General features: G+C 41.5%; 1 protein-coding gene across 1 annotated transcript in view; it reads right to left on the bottom strand.

Annotated features, from left to right (window-relative positions):
- adcy1a (adenylate cyclase 1a) overlaps window positions 1-21,523 on the bottom strand; it is a 37,354-nt gene that overhangs the window by 14,148 nt on the left and 1,683 nt on the right. The window contains exons 2-9 of the mRNA XM_076088700.1: window positions 20,958-21,107; window positions 18,633-18,751; window positions 14,756-14,867; window positions 9,087-9,214; window positions 7,495-7,653; window positions 5,769-5,910; window positions 4,653-4,808; window positions 420-614 (exon numbers count right to left, since the gene is read on the bottom strand). Of these exons, the coding sequence (XP_075944815.1) occupies window positions 420-614; window positions 4,653-4,808; window positions 5,769-5,910; window positions 7,495-7,653; window positions 9,087-9,214; window positions 14,756-14,867; window positions 18,633-18,751; window positions 20,958-21,107 (1,161 nt within the window). The remainder of the gene's footprint in view (window positions 1-419; window positions 615-4,652; window positions 4,809-5,768; window positions 5,911-7,494; window positions 7,654-9,086; window positions 9,215-14,755; window positions 14,868-18,632; window positions 18,752-20,957; window positions 21,108-21,523) is intronic.

Raw genomic sequence — 21,523 nt, 5'->3', positions numbered from 1 at the left:
CACACAGACACACACAATCCCGGCCCTCTTGTGTCTCCTTTATGGCTCTACCCACGCACACACAGGAGAAAGATACCACGTGTGCCGCTCAGACGTTCCCAAATCATTATCTGCACCCCCTCCTGAGAAGGTGGGTGGATTCCTCATACACACGCACACACACACACACACACACATACACACACACATACATACATCACAGACAAGAGGCGTGGGAGAGAGGGAGAAAGGGGAGAAATTAGAAATCAGAGACTGTGTAGGGTGTTTGTGAGAGAAGAAGTTGGGGGGAGGGGGGTGCAGTCACGAAGCAGGTTACATTCTGTGTGATGAGGAAAGTACATATTTGTTACATTTTGTAAACATGAATTCAAGTTCTCAAGGCTTCTCTGCAGATGTTTCGGGTGTGTGTGCGTCCTCACCCTGCGCTCCCTGTCTCTGCTCCTGTAGAACAGGGTGATGTAGTTGAGGTCTGTTGTCTCGGACTCAGTCTGCCGCGCTTCGATGAGCCGCCCGATGTAGCGGTTGACTCGTGTTCCCGGGGATTGCTGCACGGCCGCGGCTGAGAAGGACGTCCGACTCCTCATCTTCTCTGACGCAGTCCGCATGGCCCTCCGCTGTCAGACACCGAGAAGACAACCCAATAAGTCTCTGCAGAGGCGAGGCCTGTGTGATGTGTTAAAGTTGACCCGCGTCGTGAGGCATACCAATGCAGGGTGTTCTGAGGTCAGCATTTTACCACTGTGAGATTTTGTCATAACTTTACAAAGACATCAGAGGGAACAAGATGAAAAGCCTGCAGCCACGCCGGGCTGGTCCTGTGAGGCTATGAAGTGCGTTATACACCAAAAAATATATATAAATTATTTGATCACATATGGACAGAAAACTTTAAACCTCCTTACCATAAGTAGGTTGGAAAAAATGTCAAGTTTGTCTTTGGAGGGTTAGGATTTAAAAGTGTAAGTTTATGATAGTGCTTTGAAAACACAAATAGCAGCAGGTACAAATACACTAATACAAATACACTAATGGAAACATATGTACACAATATATATATCAGCCTTTTTCACTGAAGATATTTTGATAATTGTGACAAGTCACAGTAACAAAAGCACAGATGTAAATTAAGGATGACTAATTACTGGCTACAATCAGGTATAACACATTAGCCTGTAATTACATGGTGAAAAGGATAAAGCCTAATAAAAGAGTCTAAATCAATCCAATCAGTAAAGCAAGAATATAAAAATATGTTTAAATGACAAAAATAATTACAGGCTCAGCCAATCTGATGTTTTCAGGTGAAAAAAAAAGGAAAAGTAACCCAATCATGTGATTCAGTAGTTAAAACACCAGGGTTGAAAGATCTAATCAGCCATAACTGATAAGATTTTAAATTAAATTTTATAGTGGACAGGGGGCTAGTGCAAGGAGGCAAAAATGTGTGCATGAATGGTGTCGTTCCTTAAGTCTGCACAGATGTTTATCAGTATCATTCTGCACAAATTGTTGTCTGGGAGATTCCAGAATAGCACATTTCTGTTATCAGGATAATCGTGCATGGACAACTTTCCTTTGGAGCGGATGCAGATGTCCAATAAATTTAATTATAATGTACCTAAAATCTGCACAGCAGCCCAAATGGCTCTGACACAGAGTCTTAGCTGCAAAAGCGCAGGTGTAATCAATCATATTAATGATGGTTCTGTTCCATTTATGTGTCCCAGTCAGCAGCCAGCATGACCAGCAGGGCCCTGACTGGTAAACCTAAATAGACAGCAGGACATGATTCATTTCATCTGTGTATGAGGGCTCAGTCACACTGAGAAGTCTCTGAATGAAGCCAGTGCAATGGACAACTCAGTTCGCCTTTGTTTAATGTTTATTACATTGTTTGGAACTAAGTGGGGAAAGCACACTAGCAGTATAGTAGCTGGCATCAGCATGTTACGCTTCCCAGCCAGCTTAGCCTTGCATTATTCCTAGGTCCTTTTCCCCACAGTGTGTAAGTGTACAGTATACCATATGCTGTTTTTTAAATAAGCTGTAGTTTGTCAGCCTCAGGTGTTTTTTAGACTGAGCGAATGCTAAAAGGCTAGCAAGTCAACATGCCTACAGTTAGCATACGGCATTTACCATGTACCATTTGATTCTAGCACGTTAGCTTGGTGTAATGCTAAAGTTTCGTTAGCATGTATCATATTTAGCTAATTAGTAAAGTAGCTAATGATTAGAAAAAAACGTTTTAGTTGGCTTGTTACCATGTTACAGTAAGATAAGCCCATACTTTAACATGGGCAAATCTAGAATGTCACACTAACCTGGTAACATGCTATACAATTTGAATTAATTCATGAACAAGAGGACATTTTTATATTCCTCAGTTAGAAAGGTCTAATTTACAATCTGAATGAAGTATGAACTTGCCAGCTGCTAATTAAATTTAATACTAATGTCATAACAAACTGAAGTTCCAGGCAGTAATTATTGAGAAAATCAAATTTAGGCAGATTCCACTGTGGTTTGATTTTTATTGTGCATTTAACAGTAATTGAGTTTTGGGTTTGATGGAGTTGGCATAAATCATGTGGATGCGTCCTGGGGATATGCCTTTCATTAATCTCAGTTGTCATGACACATGATTAAACTAATAAAATAAGGCTCAAGTCGAAAATAACCATAATTATCTGTGCAGCAAACTGTAAAGAGCGGCACTCTAGAAGTATAAAAAAGTGCATTATTTATTATTTTGTCTGTATGGGTGTGTTTTGTTTTAACTACAATTACTTACTTGTTATTCATATTTAATGTCATGTTTGCCAAGTTTTAGAAGTTTCTCTTTTTTTTGAGAATGTTGTGTTATTTGGGATGGGAGGAAGGTTTTCTTTTTGTGGATGGTTTACTTTTTTCTATTTCAAAACTAGTGCAGTGCCCGTTCTGCTGATTGCTTGACCTCTGGTATTGCTGCTCGCCGCTTTCTCGAGAACCGTTCATCCAAACAACTTCACACTCGACACTGCACCTCCTTGGGTCCTCAGCAACACACACGGCAAGTGTGAAGTTTGTCGTATGAAGGGTTGTCAAGAAACTCTAAGGACAGACAGATAGAGACTCCTTCTATTTTAGTTAGATGCATACTGTACGCTGTACTTATTTATAGTTAAAGTTGTTACTGTAGCTATTATTAGAGCGGTTGCCAGTCAGTTCTCTGTCTCACTTATAGGCGTTTGACAGCTGCAGCACAGTATCATAAATAGAATGTGAAAATGTCTTCAAATTTACATCCGCTACTACAAAGTGAAATTGAAAACAGCTCACTTAATCAGCCAGCTGCACTGGAAGTGATGCAGAGGTTGTAACATAATTACTGTTCTGGTCTTAGATACTGCACATCAATCTTAACAGGTAATTGAGACTCATTTTCATCTTTCAAGGTTGAAGGTGATTCTTGTAAAAATGCAAATGTTCCCGGTGCAGTATTCCTTGTTTCAGGAATTGTGTTGAACAGGGTGCCATTATCTTGAAACAAAACAGAATAAAGTAGATTGCTGCTCTAATGTCAAGAACACATCAATTTTGACACATCCTGAAACAAGCGGATTTGTAAACACAATAAATAATTGCATCTCATTGGTTGATTTTTTGGCTCACTTTAGATTCACAAAAGAAATGAAGACTGCAGAATGCATAGCATGCACATGAAGCATTTAGAGGCACCTAGTGTGCACAGGGGTTGAAGGATGCAAGTGATTATTTGTAATACGAAATACTAACAAAAATATATATTCACATGCAATTTCTGGACAAAGGATTTTGGTCTTAAGAAGCACCTACACCACATGTATGCCATACAGCTTGCCCCATGAAAACAGGTTTCACTTTTCAACAACTACACCACGATGAGTAATATTCTTTTTGCCCAAATAATTATCCCTGTTGTAAATTCCACTGTGTCACAATGCTAGGATTTTGGCTACTCGGATAATCATGTAACAATGTGGCTAATGCTATTAGAGGAGATGATACAGGCTGTGGGTGATTACCAGCAGTCATAGTGAAACCTCGTCAGAATCATGAAGTACTAATGCCTGGCCAAGCTCACACAGTTGGGCGGATTATGGGTAGCAGGCTATTTCTGACAGGCAGACCCTGTGAGTCCACGACACCAAACATCGACCACCAAACATCGATAGACTGAGGAACAAACCAGCGGCACTGTGACTGACTCGAAGCAAGCAAATATACTCAAAAAGATGATGAACGACACGTGAACAAGCTCAAATGAATGCTCATATACACATGCACATATCAGCTCCACATGTACACACACACACTCAGCCAGTGCTCAAACGTTGCTCATAATATCTATTGCACTGGTTTACTTTTCAACAAGTAGTTGCAGTCATACTGTAGGATCTATGACGCTGCAAAATCTAGAAATCCAGATTACTGTGTGCTTGTGTGTGCGTGTAGCAGATTAGGAATCCAAGCAGGATTTCACTCCATCACAAATGGACACACAGGATTTCTCTTACTAAGTAACCCAGATCTATTTCTATCTATGCTGCACAGTAGTGGTTCACACATGTATGCAAACGTAAAAAAAAAGTGCTGATTTTCTATGAGGTACAGACTCTGTACCTGTTAAATACCTTGTCGTCATCGTCACAGTTCATGACGTTGGAGAAGGGGATCTCGGCCTTGAACATCTTCCTACAGTGCATCAGCTGCACCAGCAGGTAGCACACCGTCTTGAACTTCATCCGCTTGGCTGGTTTGATGTCTGACAGAATAAGACCGGGAAAGATCTGGAAGTCAGGAGACGAAGATAATGAGATGAACAGGAATAAAAGGAACAACCTAGATATTGAGAGGTACGGGAAACATTTTAAGGTTTTATTTTGCTCCTGGTAACATATATTATCTCCTAACACACTGTAAACAGTTCTGCATTCAAGGCAGGTTTAGAAGGCAGACTATCAATTTGTTAGAGACAGAATATACAAACACACAAATTATAGGAAAACATGAATACTATAGTCTGTATGCCTTTATACTTGACATTCATTAAATAAAATTATCTAATTTTGTGTTTCATTCAGCTAGTTTGCCTAATTTTACAAGCTTTAGATATAAAACTAGCCCATACTTTGCCACTCAGTACAACTAACAATTTTTTCAACAAACTAAAATCATCAAATAAAGTAACCTAACAGAGTTCGCCGAAGCGTGCACTGCTCACACTACTCACACTGGTATGTCCTTTCAGTATATTCTAGAGGTAAAAACCAAAGAGTAGGACAAGTGGAAATGTTGCTCTTTCTATGGTGCTAAATTACAAATGTTCACTAAATGTAACCTTAAAACTAAATATTCTCTCTTTTACCAACAATCTTGAGCTCAAATTTGAATGTGCTTTTGGAGAATTGTCTCATTCATGGAAATAAAGTAGGCCTGAGTGTGATTTTTACAGTACAATGTGAGTGTGCATCTTTAGAAAAACCTGTATATGTCATGTGTTTATTTGTGTGTTGCTCACACGAAGACCGTAGCTGCAGATTTAAAATGCCAGCCATAGACACACACACACACACTCTCTCGGCTCTTGTGCACATGTACAGTAAGTGGTGCGAGATAGTGATCCTTGCCAGCTTAACGCATGGTCCGCCTCCCTCTCTGCATCAGAGGATTAACTGTTATAACACTGATAGATGTGTCACCTCTGGAGCAAGAGAGAGAATGCAAAAAAGAAGATGATAGTGGCGTACTTTGCGTCTGTGTGATGGCACGATGAAAAACGTCTCTATGTTGTGTTTCTGAAGGAAGGCGTGTCTCTCGTGGCCGAAGCCCGGCTCCACCTCGTAGTCTCCGTTCAAACACTCCAGGGTGGTCCTCGTGATGTGCACCTTGCTGAGAGCACAAGAAGAGCAGAGGACGCAGGGCAGTTAGTGAGAGAAGTCTGACTCTAAGGTCTCAAATCATTATCACCCTCATTATTTTCAGCGGCCTAATTCTTCAGAGCAAAGACATTTTCATCCCAACGACTCATTTAATCTGATGACGAGTCCTAAATTTCCCTTGAAACGGGACCAAATTGAGCCAATGAGGTGATCTCATTTCATTGCTTTTTAAATGCAAATCAGCTAGTTACTGTACATGAGTTTTACTGAATGAAGTATTAATTTAATACTAGTGGGCTTTTTTATTTTAAGCTGCTGTCCTTTAAAAAACCTAAAAAAAATCATCCCAATAACCTTCTAAGACCGAATATGAGATAAGGTGACTATTTTATCCTTATCTATGATAAAAAAAATCACATAAAAAGAGCAAAACCAACTATGAATTAATCCTACTAACACATATAGCATCTGTAGCCAAAGCCTAATAGAGCTTATATCTCTGTGCCATTAAACTTCATCGCTGTTAGAAAACCTGTGCCACTGCATTTGGATAACATATTCTTTTTTGCATGCGCAAGTACTCTCTCTCTCTCGCTAATGATTATTAACGTATTGCTGATATAATTCGGTACCAGCTGACAACAAGAAATTGCAGTACAGAAATGCCAAATCATCAAACAATAGTCAGGTGCCGATAAGAACATTGTTTGCTTCCTGTAATCATTCGCCCCGTTCGTACTGTCAGTTAAGAGATCCATCGCTAATGTGCTTCCAAAATAAGAGACAAAATCCAAAGTCCTTCTGTGAAACAATGTATTGGAAAATTCAGCCCAAGCTCAATGATATCTACTGTCTGATATACTGTTATTGGATTTTTGTAACGCACTAGATTCTGACTTCTATATCTCATAATTGGGTGAAAAAATCGGATAATTATTTCATAATAACAAAAGTCAGGATTATGACATCCTTACTACAACCATGTTTAACTCTTCGTACAAACTACAACGTCTGTATCTGAAAACAAGTTCATAATTAAGAAAACTATCTCATAATTATATGAGACAAATCTCATTGCAATCAGATAAAAATCTAGTAATCATGAAATCATAATAGAGATGATATCATAATACAGATTCATAATTACAAGATAATGTATCCAGTTTTTTTTTCCTTTGGTAAATGCAATGTGCTTCTATTGAAAAAATATGTCAGGCTGTGGCTAAATGGACAATACCAATACAGGTGGCTCAATTCATGAGTTTTTTGTCTTTTCAGTAGATTTGTTATATATTTGATTAATCAATAATGAAGTCAGGTTTATACTTTATGCTGAACATATTGACAAGTCTATGGAAAAACATGTAGTATTGCTGTATGCAGAAAACTACATTTCCCCATCTGTTACTGTGATTAGATGCACACATTATAAGTCTGTATTCTATTTTTGTTGCTGGGATGCTGTGTGTGTGTGTGTGTGTGTGTGTGTGTGTGTGTGTGTGTGTGTGTGTGTGTGCGTGTGTGTGTGTGTGTGTTCGCTTGCACTGTGACTGCTCAGAGTCCAGTTTCAGTGGGTGTAAGAGTCAGCACTGACCCAGGTAGCCCTCCAGCCTCCATCTCATTTGCCAGCGTGACATCGTTTGACCAGACGTCATACTGCCATTTCCTGAGGCCCAGAACACCACACAGCACCCGTCCAGTGTGCAGACCAACACGCATGTTCAGATCCACCTCTGTCGCCTCCACCACCGATCTGCGGGGGGGGGGGGGGGGGGTTGTTTGTTCGCAGGATGTCAAAAATCTTTGCTCGTGTGGACATTTAGGCAATGGATCAAAGAACAAGTATTAGTTTAAGGGTGCTGCTCTGATACCAGGTGTGCATCCAAGAATGTGTGAGAATCCAGGTCACCGTCAGATGGAGGGTCCACTGCCTTGGCCACAACCACGTAATGAGCTGTGAGGAGGTCGTGGTCATTTCATATATTTATGTAAGATCAGGTTGTTTTTACTACAAACCTAATTACACTTCCGTCAGCCTCAATTGTAATTACCATTTTGTACTAATTAGAAAAAGTTTGCATGCTTACACACTAAACTAAGATGGTGAACATAATAAACATCATACCTGCTCTCTCTATTGTTTCTGGTTTCCTTTTCTTCTTCAAAAGGCCTTAAAACTCTTTACTATGTGGGAGAAAAGCTCCCCATTTTCAACAAAACATACAATTTGTTAAGTCAAGGTAGCAGCTCTGGTTTGCCTGCTGACTCTATAATGCATCCTCAAAATGAAACCATTCTGCATGTACGTGTGTAGACCACCTTCACCTCCCCTTGTTGTGGTGCACAGGGGGTAGAGCGGGGCTCCTCCTCTCCAGTAAATCCCCACACAAAGCTCCGCATCACCAGTGAAAGGTCAGCCACCATGTTTGTGTATATGTTTACAGGGTGGCGGAAAAGAAAATTTGGTCTGCGCATCAGGCTGAAGGAGGGATGTTACACACACACTCTCACGCGCACACACGCGCACACACACGCATAGAGACAGAGGGAAGAGTGTGTAAGGCAGCACCTGTCTTCTGAGATAAAGGACTCCTACAGCAGCCTCCATCCACTCAGACAGAGCAGCAGGGGAAGAACATGACAGGCAAGGACTCACACAAGGGAATGAGGTAAAGGCTGTATGTGTGTGTGTGTGTGTGTGTGTGTGTGTGTGTGTGTGTGTGTGTGTGTGTGTGTGTGTGTGTGTGTGTGTGTGTGTGTGTGTGTGTGTGTGTGTGTGTGTGCATGAGTCAACATGCAGCTGGGCGGTTGAGGGTAAGCATGTGTGATTGCAAATTTGTCACAAGTTGAATTTGTCTCAGCTTGTAGAATATCTGTTGTCAATATTAAGACTTACCTGTAATGTAGGACCTTTACTTGTAACATAGTATTTCCACACTGTGCTGTTACTACTTTTACTTAAAGGTTCTTCGGGTTCTCAGAGCATTATTATAGCATCAAATCTGCAATATGAAGCTATAGTGGAGTCATGTCTACTTGAGCAGAGAATGAAGTTGCGCTCCCTCTCTGTGTGTTGTAATCCAAGCTCCTGTAGTGCCGGGCCGGCTGCGCGTGCCTTTTAGTGCCCAGATGCATGTTGTAGAGAAGACATAGGTGTGTGTGTTTATGTTGGTGCGAGTGACTCACGCAATTGTGTCAATCATGTCCAGACCCATCTCCACACAGCAGTGGGCGTGGTCTGCCTTGGGTTGGGTCAGGCCTGACACACAGTAGTAACAGTCCCCCAGGATCTTTATCCGCCTGCAGTGATTCTCCTGCAGACGGACACAGAGAAAGACACGGACAGATGATTATTTGAAACAACGTTCCGGAGTCCACCAGATGGACTATGCTAGTTGGAATCAGGGAAGTGGTAGCCACTCTTTTTTTTTTCTAATCATTCATTCATTCGACTAATTAGCATGCTAACACACAAAGCTACGATGTCGTCCATGGTTAAAAATGATACCTGCATAACAGAAGCATGTTACCATTGACATTGTGAGCATGTTAGCAATATGCTATTAGCATTTAGCTAAAAGCAGCATTGTGCCACTAGCATAGCTGAACTCCTGAGTCTTGTTTTAAACAGTAGACCTAATAGTCCATCATAGATTGTAGGATCCAATTCTCTGGCTTTGGATTTGGATCTGGATCGCAATTTTTATATAGTTTTAATGCCTTGCCACAAGTCACTTATTATGACAGGACCATTGCTATTTCAAACCTATGCTGCTGATGAAAAGCAAAACTTGATGACTCCAAATAGTTTCTCTTGGGAAAGAAGCAAAAGTTTGAAATCATGACGCAGACCATTTTTACATATAGCTGAAAGTTGGTCATGCTTGAGATTAAGAAATGTTGTACTTTTACGCAGGAGATCTAACTGTACAGCAACTGCGTGGATACATCTCTACTCATGCAAATCCGACGTGTGTGCTTGTGCAACCATGTGTATGTTTGCATTTGAGGCCAACTCTAATTGCTCTGACATGCTCTGGGAGTAGAATCCCGCCCACACATTCCCAGACAGATCAGCTATTTGTCACAGTGCACATTGTGCACGAACTCTGCAACGAAGACAAAAACACCAATACACACACACACACACACGCACACAGACACACCTTTACAACACATGAACACATAAACAAACATACCTGCAGAAAACAAATCCCAAACACCAGCATGGTTACATGCAAACACACAGTACAGGTATTTTGGTTTTGTTGTACACACACAGGGTTTCCATTTGGCGCTGTGTCATCAGAAAATCGTAATGGAAGACCCCACAAAGCTTAGCCTGCAGGCAGCCTCTGAGTGACAAATACACACACACACACACACACACACACACACACACACACACACACACACACACACACACATACAGAGGATTCAAGACAACTGCAGGGTTAGAGGCGGAGATGAGACGGGGTGCTCTGGTTTTCTGCTCATGGGAGCAGAAAGATGCTGGCGTGGGAGGATATGAGGATTCAGAACGTGGATGATTATCCCAGCACTAGGAATAAAAATGTGTGTGTGTGTGTGTGTGTGTGTGTGTGTGTGTGTGTGTGTGTGTGTGTGTGTGTGTGTGTGTGTGTGTGTGTGTGTGCATGTGTGTGTGTTTGCATGTGTGTGTGTGTGAACAGAAATGAGAGAGAAATTATCATGCCATGTCTCAGGAGAAAGGTGTCTGTGTGCGTTTTTGGAGACATATTTGGGATTTTGAACCAGCTAATAGGTGACGTTTTGCCTAATTCGGGGAAAAATCTGTGTCATCAATTTGGCTTGATTCATTAAGCCAGGTAAATGCCAGGTATGGTTGAGTTAGGGTGAGCCTCCTGGGAATAAATGTGTTGTGTAGCATAGAGCAGTCAGACGGGCTCAGTAGCTGTGACAGAGCCGGTTTAAAAGTGAATTTCTCCCTCGCTAACACGACAGGGTATAAATCTCAATTAGGATGCAGCTGCAGCTACACACACACACACACACACACATGCACACAATATATCCTCATCACAGGAGTTCCATATAATGGCTTTCTGAGAGCTGGCGCACTGATAGAAAGCCACATATCACTTTGTATCTTGCTCCCCCCCTTCTGTCTCTCTCACCCCACGTTAAGCCATGACTGATTGCTGAGATGCAGAATGAACTCAAGAGGGATAATCCTGCTGATCATGTGACTTTTTTGTGTGCATATGTGTGTGTGTGTGTGTGTGTGTGTGTGTGTGTGTGTGTGTGTGTGTGTGTGTGTGTGTGTGTGTGAGAGTAGACTGTGTAAAGCGATATCTTGGCCTGGTAGAAGAGGATAGACGAGTGGCATGCTGAGCGTTTAGTGCGAATGGGGTGTAACCAAAATAATTGGCCAGATTGACTTTTATATATGATCTGAAGACGCTGATCACAACATAACAATTTGAAATCAATAAAATCCCTGTACAATGACTAAAATCTCAAATGAAAATCCGAGGTTACTTTCAGAGCAATTCAGTTGACACACTTTCTAAAGGGGAGGGGAAGTGTGGGCTGCACTTGATAACTGTAGATGCTAAATGCTTGAATCCTGTTGACAGGATTTTTTGATAGTAAATATTCGCTAAATAAAGTGTACCCTAAAGTTGTTGTGTTTAAATGTAACCTTGTGAATTTAATGAAACACTGTAGTGCTTAAACAGTTAAAAGATGTTTTAAAGTTGCTTAACATTAGCAATTTGTCCTTAAAATTGTAAATATAGTTTTAATAAATTGTCATAATTTATATAAATATCTAAATAAACAAATAACTCAAACTCCAAATCTGTTGTAACAAAAGCAAGGGAAACTTCAGCCGTGTCAGTACTGTTTTAGCAATTTGGGGGGCAGAAGAATTCCACAGCTAGCTGTTAAACACACATCCATGACATACAATTGCTTTAAAAAGTTGTTGTGGTCAACATGCTCGCAAACAATTACTGTACCATTTTACAAATCCAGAATTCCTAAATTTGGTCATTTTTAAAGATGAATTCATCTACTTTTAGCCACAAAGGGGCAAAAACACATCAAAACAAACTGACGGATAACATCCAAAAGTATCATCCCACTGTACTTGTGTCTCTGTATCCAGCGGATGAATTAAGTCCAATATTCACTATGCTTTTAGCTCTGGTTTGGTCTCCACCAACTCCTGAGGAAACATCTCTTCAGCTGCTAAATGGTCCGTTTTCTTTATCAGCTAGTTTGTCTGTTTGCTGTTGGGCAGGTAGTCTACAGTGGCTTATCAGAGCTTGTTAACTGCTGATTCTGGAAACAAGGTTGCTGAGAGCGCCGAGACTGAACCATAAATGTGCAGTAAAATTAAAATGTGGAGCTAAAAGATGCTAAAAATGCTCCGTAGAGAATTAGGAGTTATTTATAATTTAGATATAGCTAAATATTGTTTCTAGACCAGCAACAATTTGTAATTTTCATTTCCCCTGGTTCACTTCACCACAGAGGCCCATCTGCTCGCGCTACGTGTGCGTCTGTGTTTGTGTCTATTGTGTTCGTAGTTGGAGAAGCTCAGCACGACAGAGAGAGCAGAGCGGGATAATAAATTACATCAAAAAATGTAAAAGCACTAATAAAAAGCACCCTAACGTCGGGGCTTATCAATACTACGTTCTTTAATTATCCCTACCTTCCAATAATGTAAATCGTGTCCATTCTGGGCTTCTGGACATGCCGGTGCAAGATGGCGGACTCCGTAGAAGAAGACCCGCTCCCTACGTAGGTATGAATGGCTTTTCTAACAAAAACATAACGATTCTTATAGTCTCAGGTGATTATACACTGATTACAACATAGTTATGCATATTATATTCATAACTATCATCCTTCAACATATGACAACCTGTTATGATCACGGTTACACACTTGACTGTAGGTCACCCGATGATAAAAGCTGAGCCAACGCCATCTGCTGATGAAAACCATGAGATATAGAAAGTATATAAAAATATTCTGCTTGTTATTATTTGCTGCACCTTGTTGGTTATTTAAATGTATGTGTATGCGTTGAGGTAGTCTTAGGCCTAGTGTACTGCCAAACTATGATGATAAAACTATGTGTGTAGGTGTAAATGTGTGTGTGTGTGTGTTTGTGTGTGTGTGTGTGTGTGTGTGTGTGTGTGTGTGTGTGTGTGTGTGTGTGTGTGTGTGTGTGTGTGTGTGTGTGTGTGTGTGTCTCATGCAGTATTAATATTATAGTATATAACCTATCACCTAATCTTGTTTCCCGGAGAACAACGCTACACAGGCTTACTGACACAAAGTGCACTGTGTGTGCTACCATACACACTCTCTCTCTGTCTTTATCAAGTGCAGTAGTCCCAATAGTGCTCTCTCTCTCACACACACACACACACACACACACACACACACAGAAACACTCCACCTCCTCAGCCCTTATCTCCCCTCTGTCCAAAAATCGGTTCACTCATCTCTCCCGCTCTTCCAATTCCTTCTCCTTCTTGACCTTCATCTCCTCCTCCTCCTCCTCCTCCTCCTCCTCCTCCTCATTATCAGTCAGCCTCTCCAGCTTTACTTTCACTATAGGATCAATATATGCCTTTGCATAATAAATAAGCTCCAGGGCTAAATAATACATTTCATTTTCTTGGAGGCTCTTTGTGTGGCAGAGAAACAGCAGGCTGACCAACTGTTTGGTGTCACTTGCCGCCAGCCTGCCTCCTCACTGTGATGGCTCAGTGACAGTTTCATAACAGAAGCTGATTTCAATTGATCTACTTTCTTTGTAAGTTGCTCCCTGTTGTACACTAAACTCACTGAAACCAAGACCGAATACACTAGAAATCGCCAATATAATATATATCAGTATCAGCGTATTCATCAGCTGGTAAGTTATTTATCTGATAAGTTATGTATTGTTGTATGCACCTTCCAACAATGGAAACAAAGGAAAAATTATAATTTAAGACATTAAGTAAGTACAAAAATAGGTTTATGTTTTTTTGTTAACATTATGACATACTGTGTTCATCAAAGGATATTAATTCTTTAATACGCACAGTTAAAGCCGCTATTATCTGTATTTGTGATGCACTAGACAGAATGATTATGTGTAATGTGAAAGGGTTGCTGTTCTGCACTATGTGGTAAACATAGAGGTTAAAGAGCCAGATACTTCCCTCCAAACACAGAGCTAAAAGGAGAATAAATATTGGACTTACATTCATCCGGTGGACACAAACGTGACTCTAAATAAATGTTCATGTCACTGCGTTTGCCGAATATGTAAATAAGCAATTGTTGGCTAATTGTTCGCCATATACACTTTATAAGGTGATACTTTGTTCAGCTTGTAAAGCTGCTTTAAAGTTTAAGAATATTACATTAAAGGGGACATATCATTTTCAGGTTTATGCTTGTATTTTGGGTTTCTACTAGAACTTGTTTACATGCTTTAATGTTTTGAATAAAAAAACATTATTTTTCTCATACTGTCTGTCTGAATATACCTGTATTCAAACTCTGTCCGATATGTTCTGCTTTAGTGCCTGTCTCTTTAAGCCCCCCTCCCGAAAAAGCCCAGTCTGCTCTGATTGGCTCTCCAGACAAATATGGCGCCCCTTTGCAAAGGTGGTTCTCAAGTTTTTTTTTGGTTGGAGATATTCCGATGGAGTGCGATTGATTCTAATGAACCTGCATGCGACATAGAAAGCGGAGCCAAATCCATCAATTGTTCCTGAGGATCATTTATTCCCTCCATAATTTTCCTCATGAAGCAAATGAACTGAGGGGTAACAGCGAGGGTAAGGGAGAGCACTTACTGTAGCCAGTTCATCAAACTTCCCAAAGAGTTCATTGAGCAGTTTGACCAGTTCCTGAGCAGTACACTGAGAAGCCAAGCTGGTGAAGCCCACAATGTCTGCAAACAGGATGCTGTCAGAAGAGAGAGAGACAAATTAGAATCTGATGTGAAGAGCACAACTTGTCCTGACAGCTGATTTCCTTGTGTTCTACAGGAAGGAAACACTCTTCAACTGTCAAAACACTAACAAAATAAATTCTACAAAGCCAGAGAGGGCATGTTGACTACACAAACAAGTATTTTAAATACCCACAGATCACACCGCAGCAGAGACATTTGCTAATAATAATCAGATATGAAGCAAGAGCACCATAATCCAATCCCTGATAAGTGAAAGCATCTTTTAGGCCAACCACTAAATCAATTACAGAGCTAAATGCCTGCTGCTGGCTAGCTGCTGTAATGGGGATGAAGAAGGCGTTGAAAGCTATTTAGCCCCTCATTCATTTGCTGAGAGGCCAGATGGCAACAAGGTGTTATGGATCTTATTGACTCTCAGTCCAAAGTAAATCACTGCCTCCAGTCGGGTAAAGGCATCACTGTGTAGAGCTGTGTGTAGAGCTGTGTGTAGAGCTGTGTATGATTAAGAAATATGTCATACTATGGCTGATATGAGACCAAAACAACACTTTTTTGATGAGTTACTCAGATATTTTCCCTAGAAAACTGTTACTTTCACTAAAATTGTCCATTTGACAACAGACATAGTTTATTTCCTTTCCCCAAAACAAAACATTTGTGTACAATTGACTGCTAAAAAAGATATATATGATTTTGTGGTCATGAATTTTTAACTCAATGTCCTACTCAACGTCAACTAGTTTTTTCAAAAGCTATTATCCACTATCAATCACTGAAAAAGAACATGAGAAGCGGTTGAAAGCTCTTGAAAAAGCAGACCTTCAATTCGCCAATTTTTGTTTTGTTTCCGTATACTGTGGAACACTGTAGTACTGTGATCCCAACTCGGCGACGCATGATGGATGTAGCAGTGCAGTGCCCAGGATTTACGAAGAGGTGAAAAAACATGTCAAAACATCGCTCCCCCATCGTACCACTTCCATACAATCTGACTTCTTTTGCAACCGGAGGAGTCGCCCCCTGCAGTTCAGTAGAGAGAATGCAGGTTTTAAGACGTTCACATTGGCTTAACTCGGCAGAACCTGAGGTTGCCGCCTGGGAATGCCTCAACAACAATTTGAATGAAAACCACAATATTTTGTACAGACATGTATGGCCTCCAATGGATCAATTGTAATCACTTCGGTGATCCATTAACTTTTTATCGAATGCCATCATCAGGTCAGAATATTAATAAGTCCAGTACATTAGTTTATGACCAAATACTTGCAATGGCATGCTAATGGCATTCCCATCAGCCCTTCTTAATATACCTCTGTTTTAGTGCCAGTTACCAAATGTTGGCATGCTAACATACATGCTTGTGTTTTATTGTGAGAACAGTCTCGCTAAATGTTGTCCAAACCCCAGTAACCGCACATGAAGTTTGTCTCAATAATATAGTCTAATAATGGAAAAAAAACTCAAAGAATATGTAAACAAGGTGTAGCTGACCAGACATTCAATGCCAGCTTTCAGTACTTGACACTTTTTGATACTCGTTGTTAGGAAAACATTAATTTCTGAGATGTAATAACCAACAGTAGCATAAAGAGGGCCTGTCCTCTGCATTCAAGAATGAGTTGCTATGCTCTTTTTGGCAGCTCAAGATAGTTGCTCAGGAGCCTGATGTATGCAAAGCCGGGATCACGACAGCTGCTCGACAGAAGAGCTCTGTTCTGTGATTTGTCTTTGAATGGCGCTGTTCTGCAGGTCGTGCTGGTGGGTGAGGAAGAGAAGGCGAGAGGAGGGCAGGGTGGGGGGAGGCGGCGGTGGAGAGGGAGAGCATTGCAGTGGCAGAGCTAAATAGGTATGGGATCAAACGTTCTCAGGGCCACATCAAAGGGGGGCCAGATCAGGGAGATGTCATGCCCCTGCTCAGCGAACTAATGGTGACATTTTTTTTTTTGTGTGTTTTTTTTTACCCCCACATGTCAACGGGTTCATGTGTGTCTGTTTGTAGCAGCTCCCTGGAGACGGGCGGGAGCTGGCTCTCTGGGTGCAGCAGCGTGACGTTTGGCCGTATGCCAGTTCAGCAGCAAGGCGGGTGAACGAGCGGTGGTGTTCCCGAGCTGTGTGGGAGCCGAGCGGACAGATAGACGGAGAGAGACGGAGAGTGGAGAGGACTGTCTCTTGACAGGAGTGCTGTTGACATGCTACCTAGCCCTCCACTCCCACACTCGGCAGCACTGATACAGCTCTCCATTTCTCTTTCCTGGCTCGTTGGAACGTAATCAGCTCAAAGTCGGGCCAGGTTCTCACGCTCTGTAATATTTTCCTCATTACAAGTGCAATAGAGGTGGCTGCTGAAAAGGCTGATGGAATTTACAGGGATAGGGCAGCAAAACTTCTTGCTTCAATTGGTTTCATTCTTCAACAAATCAACTAATTAATGTGTTGTTTGTTATATCAATTTTTTTTTAAAGATTTCTCAGTTCTCAGAACCAAAGGGAATGGCTTCAAATTGCTTTTTTTGTGCAATGAGCATTCAAAAACCCAAAGAGATTCAACTTACTGTACAGTGATATCAAACTGGGATAAATCAGCAAAACTAGAACCTGTGAATGTTTGCAGTTTTTTATGCAAAATCAAATCTGCCAGCAAAATGTATTAATAATTAGCAGTTGTTTTCATCATCAAGTGGTCGATTAGTTAATGATTAGTCAACTAATTGTTTTGTCTTATATAGTGAAAAAATGCGGATTTCCAACTCCTAAAGTAACGTCTTCAAATTGCACGTTTTGTCTGATCAACAGTCCAAAACCCAAAGACATTCAACAATGACATAAAACGGAGAGACCTTGCATTTGAGCTGCTGGAAACAGCAAGTTTGTTCTATAGTTGAGTTTACATGCTGTCAACTTCTGCCTGCTGCGACCAAAAAATGATGCCATGAAAGTGAGGAGAGTGAACCAGAACTAAGTTACAACTGAACTGCTAAACAGTGAGCTGGAACCAAAAGCTCCATTCAGACCTTGTTACCTCCACCAAGGAGGTTATATTTCCGGTTCGGTTTGTTGGTTTGTTTGTCTGATTGACGGATTACGGAAAGACGACTGGCCTGATTGTCATTAGACTTGGTGTAAGGGTGTGGCATGGGCCAATGACGAACCCAATACATTTTGGAGCGGAGCGGAATCACAGGACGAATACACGCATTATTTTACTAATGATCTGCGCTCTCCGAGTGCTCTTCCAGTTCTCTGTAGATTCATCAAGCGACCCCTGTCACGTTGTCATTTCATACATTGTTATTATAGAAATATCAATTGCAGCTTTAAATGTGTTGTTAAAGTTCGGTTAAGGCACGAAGCTGCTTCTGCTCAATATTTCTCAAACTTTTGGACAAGGTGAATTTGCTGCAAAGAGCCTGTTTCATCAGTGCATTTTGGTGAAAATGGAAAACTTGGTGGTAAAATGTCACCAGTGTGCTTTATAGTCATACAGACGTCGTATCAGTTTGTCACAAAATAAAAAATAGCCATTTGCATCTCACAGATAATTACACTGATACTAAGTGAACCTTGAGTTAAGAAAATCGCTGGTGGTAGCAACAGTGCTTTGTCCGTTTTCTCTTTCTCTTTAGGTATTTTGATTGCATATCTGCATTAATGGCTAACTTTAATTGGTCTCCTTGGCGTCACAGCAGGTGCCTTTTGGATCAAAACACTCTCCGCACACCTCTGCTGCCCACAGTTGTCATGACACCTCCGTACCTGACATTGTCATGACGTTGGATGTAGATCTTATGAAAGATCCGTTCAGGCGGCTTCAGGAAGTCCTCCTTCATCTCCATGGCAACATTCCTGGGCAGAAGGCTCATTAGCAGACGTTCCTGAGGAGTGTGTGTGTGTGTGTGGGGGGGGGGGGGGTTAAAACAGAAGAAAAGGCATCGCGACGACTTTTAACTGGGAGGACATTAATGTATATACTGTGTGTTTGTATTCATGCAGCTGTAAGCACACAAATATAAACAATCTGCTCTTTGCTCAGACGTAAACAGAATTCCAATATGACGGAAAATAAAAATTTCTTATTTTATCAAATATTTTGATGATCCGTAACTAGATAGGGTTATTTTTTCAAGCTCGCGCATCAGCATGTTTTTTTTTTTTGTGTGAGTGAATCGTCTCAGTTGCAGCAGCACAGAGTACTCTTGAACGTCTCGCAGGATGTCAAACGATTGTGAATGCACAATGAATCATCAGGCGTCTCTGCTGAATAGCTGTTGAGAGGCAGGTTATAAAAGCAGCCGGGGCTCTCATGTGTCTCCCTCCAGCACTGTTTCACATTAGACATCCATTCACACAGCTGCTTCTGACCCGTGAGTAAAAAACTAAATTAGAAACAGCCATCACACTTCCCTGTTGGAGGCTGTGTGTGAAAGTGGGTTTGTCCATATGTGCTCATGTCAGGTGTAAAAGTAATGATAACCAAAGTGTGAAGGTGTGGTTGTTTTATTGAAATGATTTATCTCTGCTTTATTAATCTCTTCCATTCCTCCTCCCTAAACGTGTTCTAATTCTCATTTCTCTGATCCGCCCTCGGCTTAATTCACCGTGTGCTCTGTTTGACTATACGGCTCTCCTCATAGTGGTTTATTAATGAACCACTGGCTCACTTTCTCTCATTTCAAAAATCCAGATTCCCTGTCCTCGGGATCCATTCAAGGGAATTCCAACAAAAACTCTGCATCTTTGAAATGAACGCTGAACTGAAGGAATCCAACGTGCTTGCACAAAGTGGGAAAAATATACTTAGTCGAGAGGTTGTGGAAGGTTTTTTGTCTTTGCTCTTGTCACAAGAAGACCAAATTAACACATATAATTTAACATGTTTTTAATGCTTACATTTTAAGACAACATGGATGGGAAGTCCTAAAAGTACTATGGATGAAGCCTAAATGACAACAGTCTCCATGACAACCGAGCAAATGCTGACCGTGCGGTACGGTTTAAAGGTTCAGAAAATACTAGCAAGTAAACCTTGTGTTGGGATTGTTTTGTTGCGTTCATCTTGGCCAACCTGTTTTTATCAGAGATGTCAGCGTCTCTTTTTCAACAATGTTACATTTTGGAACAGCGGTTGTGTTGTTTCCTGAACGCTTCACGTGAGTAAAGAGGAAGCTAAGAGTTGCCTCTGCGCTCTGACCTTACTATTAAACTGAGAAGTCAATTTACCACCTAGACGCCCAGCACGCAGCCTACACATGTTGAAGAATCAATACAACCTATAGATCCAACTCAAAACCCGAGCAACAGCCGAGTGACAACCAGAGACCTGTTTGAGTAGTGAGATTCAAATCCGGGCCGTTTGTTGGTGGTCACATAAACAGCAGCCTGGATGCAGGCTGTTGGCTGGCTGTTGATGGATCCCAATCAGGGGGTCTGTGTGTGTTCCACTCACCCAGATACACTGCGACCTTTACTGGAGTAGGGGGGGCGGGGGGGGGGGGGCAAGAAAGCAATCTGCTTGTGTAATTACCTGTCAGAAGGGAGCCTGTTACTGCTGCGGAAAACACAGCATATCATCAACTAATCCACAAAGCACAGCTGCTGTGTGTGCGTGTGCGCTCACCAGTGTTGTGTATACCGAAGGTGAGACGTGTATAGAGGCATATTACATACATCGGATGATTCATTCTCTGTGTAACAACTGGTGTAGGTTGGTTTCGTACCGGGTGGGGGGGGTGCGGGTCATAACAAAGTGTTTCTGTGTGTTAAAGTTGCCTGATTGTTCTTTTGTTAAGTCGCTGTAGGTGCACGCACAGGGGGGTGGAACGTGTGGCGCTGGTGCATGAGCCACAGTAATTGTTCCTTCCTTAAATAGCCGCTGTCATAGTTACTGCGTGCCTGTGGGCAGGTTGTTAGAATACATTGGCATCTGAAACCTTTAAAAAAAAAAAAAAAACACTTCTCGAGAGACTGTGAAGATCTCATGAACATATGCCCTCAAGGCGCGATTAGATTTGTGCACACATCGTCGTCTTGCTGTCTGTTTTCTATCTATCTGTGCATGTTCGTGTGTTTGTGCAAGTTCACCTGCTTCTCATTTTCATCCTCCAGCTTCAGCCTCTCCTCGATGGAGTTGCGGGCTTGCAGGAAGACTTTCCTCTGGGTGCGCTCGGTGAGAATCCTCACAAACACCCCGGACAAGTTGACGCTGGTGAACAGCACCGCGTTGGCCACCAGCTGCACACAAACAAGAACAGACATGCCAAACAAAGCTGGCAGCATCTACATCCTGCATGTGAGCCTGAGGGAACACACATGTCCATATGTGCATCTCTGTGTGCAATCATACATTCTGACTGGATTAGACTTCACAATCCTTGAATAATCCATAGGATGGATTAAATGGCGAACCTCCAGGTCAGCACATTGATTACAACATGAATCGCACTGCGGGTGTGACCTAAAGAAACAATAGCCATACAGTGGAAATGGCTACCAGAATAAGTACATTATTGATTAATGATCCGAAACTATTGGTCGTGCCAAACACTTCATTTTGAGGATGAACTCTGTAGCCTTTCTGTGGGGTTGATTCCTAAAAGGTCAGGGGTGAAAGTTCACACTTCAATACGTCACAGCTGGATGGGTGATGG

This window comes from Anarhichas minor, unplaced genomic scaffold (genome assembly GCF_050575085.1).
Source record: "Anarhichas minor isolate MPS153535 unplaced genomic scaffold, ASM5057508v1 ptg000010l, whole genome shotgun sequence".
NCBI classification, from domain to species: Eukaryota; Metazoa; Chordata; class Actinopteri; order Perciformes; family Anarhichadidae; genus Anarhichas; species Anarhichas minor.
The sequence above is the reverse complement of the archived record's forward strand: the minus strand, read 5'-3'. Positions and strand labels throughout refer to the sequence as shown.